The 5,000-nt window shown below is 40.5% G+C and overlaps 2 protein-coding genes across 3 annotated transcripts in view; one reads left to right on the forward strand and one right to left on the reverse strand.

The window, feature by feature from the left end:
- The window catches only part of LOC307249193 (microfibril-associated glycoprotein 4-like), a gene marked incomplete at both ends in the record, with an annotated part of 4,251 nt that extends 668 nt beyond the window's left edge, over positions 1-3,583 (reverse strand). Inside the window, 5 exons of the mRNA XM_080025832.1 lie at positions 235-402; positions 654-750; positions 1,630-1,668; positions 2,568-2,723; positions 3,578-3,583. Of these exons, the coding sequence (XP_079881958.1) occupies positions 235-402; positions 654-750; positions 1,630-1,668; positions 2,568-2,723; positions 3,578-3,583 (466 nt within the window). The remainder of the gene's footprint in view (positions 1-234; positions 403-653; positions 751-1,629; positions 1,669-2,567; positions 2,724-3,577) is intronic.
- LOC307250023 (semaphorin-3D) overlaps positions 1-5,000 on the forward strand; it is a 119,522-nt gene that overhangs the window by 35,721 nt on the left and 78,801 nt on the right. The gene's annotated exons all lie outside the window — the stretch shown is intronic.

Consider the following 5,000-nt stretch of genomic DNA (forward strand, 5'->3'; position numbering starts at 1 on the left):
TAACTGAGAACCATACCGTACAAATCTGAACCGTGACTTTTTAATTATTATTATAATTACATAATAATAATAATAATAATAATAATAATAATAATAATAATAATAATTGATATGATTTTATATAGGATTTATTAGCATAAAGGTTTATATAGCGCCTTTTTGGAGGTCATTCAAAAACGCTTTACATCAGAGAGAAACATACATAAAGAAACGAAACACAGGAAAACTAAATACCTGCCCCTCCATTGGTGAATCCAGACACACGCAGAGTGTATCCATCATACTCCGCTCCGATAGAAAACGAGGAGTAACGAGCGAACCCTTTCCTTCCACTGAAGTCCTCCATCTCGACCAGAAGCTCGTACCTTCGCTGACGTGTTAACTGGTGGATGTTCTCCAGACCTGCGTACAAACATACACAACATGTTTACATTTTGTTTTGAAGTGTATATTCTTTATTTAAATATTCTTTTACATTCCCTATAGACATATCCTTTAGACTAAACACAAGTTATAGACGGCTGTGTGTTCATGTGGTGGTGACGTAGGGACGAGGGAGGGGACTGCTAACTTACTGAACCTTTAACGCTTGGACTGTATGAACAGTGAGATTCATTGAGTCAATTGATTGTTGGTTTGGTTTCATTTCTCACCGAGCCAGTACTCCCCAGCAGCGTTCCCAAAGCCCCTCCTGTATTGATCCCAGGGCCTGTAGAAGTTCACTGAGCCGTCCATCCTGCTCTGGAACACCTGGGGTGGTGGGGAGGGGGGGCGGGGGGGGCGTAGAGTGAGGAGTTAAACACACTCCTCAGCTAAACACACAGATATCGGACTGATCATGTCTTCATACAGTACAATTTCAGTTCAGTTTAATAGACGTGAAAAAAAAATGTGAAAAGAAGATGAATATTAAAGGCATATTTTGGCAGCAATTTAGCAGTATAGAGTCATACAGAAAGCTGAGCCCAGATGAGAACAAACAGTCGCTGCATTCCAGTCCCCATACTTCCCTACTATTTAGTATGCCAGAAAAATATGTAGGATGTCCCAATACATGCACGTCGACAATTGTAGTATGCTGAAAATACCTAGATGCCCCACTAACTCCAATAGCATTTTGCAGTATTCGTCAAAATTCTTGATATTTCTCAACATAATTAAAACAATCTTCCTTATCTGATTTTTTTTTCTCTCCTGTCTGTGGCCCTAAAACTCTTCTGTACTTTAGTATGTAGTGTAGTAAAAAGACTAAAACTCTTCTGTACTTTAGTATGTAGTGTAGTAAAAAGACTAAAACTCTTCTGTACTTTAGTATGTAGTGTAGTAAAAAGAAAGAGTATGTGATTTGGAACGCAGGGCCAGTCTACTTCAGATTCATTTGACCCAGAACCAAATGCTGGGTGAAACCATTCCCATTGGAAAGGGGGATATTTAAATGGTGTGTGTGTGTGTGTGTGTGTGTGTGTGTATGAGGTGGGGTGGGGGAGTGGAGAGTGGATGGAAAAAGCACCACCTCAAATAGGTCATCATTGCGAGGCATTATTTTTGTGTTACTAGTTTCTTAGATTTTTTTAGGAAATTGCTGGAGAGTGAGTATCCCTTTAGTTTACAATGATCAGACAAACTCACCGTCCATCTTCCTCCAGATGACTCCATGTCACAGAACACCTGCAAACAAACAAACAAACAAACACATTCATCACAAAACTCAATTCAAGAGGGGATGCTTGTGGTGTAGTGGTTATAGCCCCCCTCCTCCCATAGAGTCTCAGTCCTCTTCACATCAGACCCGGGTTAGAATCCAGCCCGGGTCGTTCTCTGCATGTCATTCCCCTCTCTATCTGCCTGTCTGTCTGTCTGTCTATCTGTCTGTCTGTCCTCTTCACAGCAGACCCGGGTTAGAATCCAGCCCGGGTCGTTCTCTGCATGTCATTCCCCTCTCTATCTGCCTGTCTGTCTGTCTGTCTGTCTGTCTGTCTGTCTGTCTGTCTGTCTGTCTGTCTGTCTGTCTGTCTGTCTGTCTGTCTGTCTGTCCTCTTCACAGCAGACCCGGGTTAGAATCCAGCCCGGGTCGTTCTCTGCATGTCATTCCCCTCTCTATCTGCCTGTCTGTCTGTCTGTCTGTCTGTCTGTCTGTCTGTCTGTCTGTCTGTCTGTCTGTCTGTCTGTCTGTCTGTCTGTCCTCTTCACAGCAGACCCGGGTTAGAATCCAGCCCGGGTCGTTCTCTGCATGTCATTCCCCTCTCTATCTGCCTGTCTGTCTGTCTATCTGTCCTCTTCACAGCAGACCCGGGTTAGAATCCAGCCCGGGTCGTTCTCTGCATGTCATTCCCCTCTCTGACACATTTCATCTCTGTCTCTACACACTGTCAATAAAGCCTTAGAAAATGCCAAAATATTGTCTCAAAACAAACAAACAAACAAACAAACAAACAAACAAACAAACAAACAAACAAACAGTACATTCAAAGATGCTGTAAGCTTTAAATTATATAGTGTTGGTGATACAATTACAACATCTTTAGTAAATACAGGTGAATGTGTGTGCACTAGAGGGTGTAGCGTACCTGTACAGCAGACGTGGATCCAATGGGGTGGATGGTGTACACTCCACTGGGGCTGTTAGAGTTTTGGCGGTGGATGTCACTGCAGTCGACAGGCAGAACGCGCTTGTAGCATTTGATCAACACTGGAGCCATGAGGAGGAGGACAAATAACACCACCTGGAACAGAGAAGATGTTGAGATGTTTGACATATGTACTGTATGTGCTTGGTTGGGAGAAAATGGCAGTTGGGATAGAGATTCGAATCCAAATACCTCAACCGCTCCACTTGTTCTCTTTGGTCCCTCCCCTATGGTCCCTCCCTGACACGCTCTACACCAACAACGTCGTGCCAAAGTGAATGGACAGTCCCAACAGCCAATAATAACAGAGAATCGGAGCCTCGCTCTGATTGGTCAAAGTGTACAGCTCATGTTAACTTTGACCAATCAGAAATCTTATACCCCAGCTTTAACATGGATTAAGATTTGGCGCTTCACTGTGTTAAAGGAATACTTCACCCATACTGAACTGGCGTTCTATCATTATAAAATCACTATTATAATATAATGAATGAGGTTTATCTTCCCTCAGTCTTTCCTCAGTCTTCCCTTGGCCCAGCTGTCCTGTTAATCCTAACCCTACATTTTACCATGTGTGATGTTACACTAGTAAAATGTAGGGTTAGACAGTGAGACCATAAAACACTCTTTCTGCCTTTTCTCAGGCTAGGATGAACCGATTTCTAAAATGTTTGCACATTTATTCTACATAGGATCTCAGAGTTCAATACACCTTCATATTTCCACCGGTGAAGTAGGCCTTTAACATTAAGGCTTGTAGATGGTGGTTTTGATGGTTTGCAGGGACTGGTGCAGACAGAATAAATGTGGAATTATTTCCTACTTCACCTTTATTTTAATCTAATCTAATGCTGTGACTTTTCGTCGACTGTTGGGCATCATAAGCATTTAAAAGAACCTGAGTAGACCAGTTAGCATACAGAACTAACACAGAAACATGTGAACCTTACCTTCATTGTGAGGGTTCTACTGAAGTGAGTTGTTCAAAATCCTGATGTCAGTCTGTCTGGATCGCTGATGAGCTTTATTTCCTAAAAAATTAATTAAAACTTTAGTTTACAATACTTTGGGCCAGTTTCACAGACATGGATTAAGCCTAGTCCTGGACTAAATGGAATTTTGAATGGAGATTGTCCATTGAAAGTACAATTTAGTCCAGAACTAGGCTTAATCCATGTCTGCGAAACCGGCCCATAATGTGCAGATTCAGAACAGATTAATGATTTTAAAACTCGGCTCACACGTTTTTTAATGGTAAATTTTGGAGTGTTTCAATGTGTCACTGCATAATATTCAAAATTGTTATTTTAGTGTGTACTCTGGACTGTATTTGTCTCTTTTTTCTCATGTGTTTTTAGGTTTATCTTACATTTCATTATATTTAACTAGTGACATGTTGACTAGGCCTTGCTCCAAAAAGAGGTCATTTGATATCAAGTATAGAATACACATTAGAAAAGCAAATTAAAAATATGAATAGAAATACAACAATTAAATAGAAGAAATAAAACATTAAAACATTTTTTTTTAATTTACAAAGGTTAAACTTTTTTTTTTTTTAAAGATTATCATCACAAAAGCCAAATAAAAACTCCGGAGATATTGGAAAGTGACAGTGACAACATCCCCCACAAGATTGTATCAGACTTGACAATCAGATATCTCAAGTATACGATCTGCTTTTCACAGTGCTATTATGGGCATTAATACAACCTCAGCTTGGTGATAGTGATCAAAGTATGCAGTCGCTGCTGAAACCATTCAGTTGTAAAAACTCAGCTGGACTCTTTCTGACTAGTTGCTATGTCATTTTTTTTTTACCACGCCAGCTGTTGTTCCTGGGTGAGCGTATACCCCATGACAAAGGCATTAAGATATAAATAACATTCTTTGCACTGATGGTCTCGTTTGCTGTTACATGTAATTCATGATCATCAGAGGAGAACTGAGACTGTTTCAGAAATATTTAAAAGTTCCTCGTAGCACCTTTTGAGAGCAGACGGACGGCAGTTTAATTTCCACCACAAATCTGTCTTGAACATGATCAGGCTTTTCACAACTAGTAATGAGAGTAAATGATATTTGTCAGCCTGTATGTAACTAGTACGTATTACCGTAAAGAATAAATATTCGTTCAAATTGACAACATTTTGAGTGTATAGTTTAGTTTGATGCTTACCTGTCTGAAGTCGACTGCAGGTCACACTGAGAGACTCTGTGTCTCATAAATTCACTTCTGATATCTACAGAAGAGCTGTGATGTCACACCAGTCCGACCAATCACACAACAGACAGTGGCACACGTGAAGTACAGGTGAATCTTTTTTTCCCCCACTCAGTAGAACAATAGGTTAGTGTTATTGGTTGAGTCAG

The sequence above is a fragment of the Ammodytes marinus genome (assembly GCF_949987685.1).
Source record: "Ammodytes marinus genome assembly, chromosome: 4".
In the NCBI taxonomy this organism is placed as follows: domain Eukaryota; kingdom Metazoa; phylum Chordata; class Actinopteri; order Uranoscopiformes; family Ammodytidae; genus Ammodytes; species Ammodytes marinus.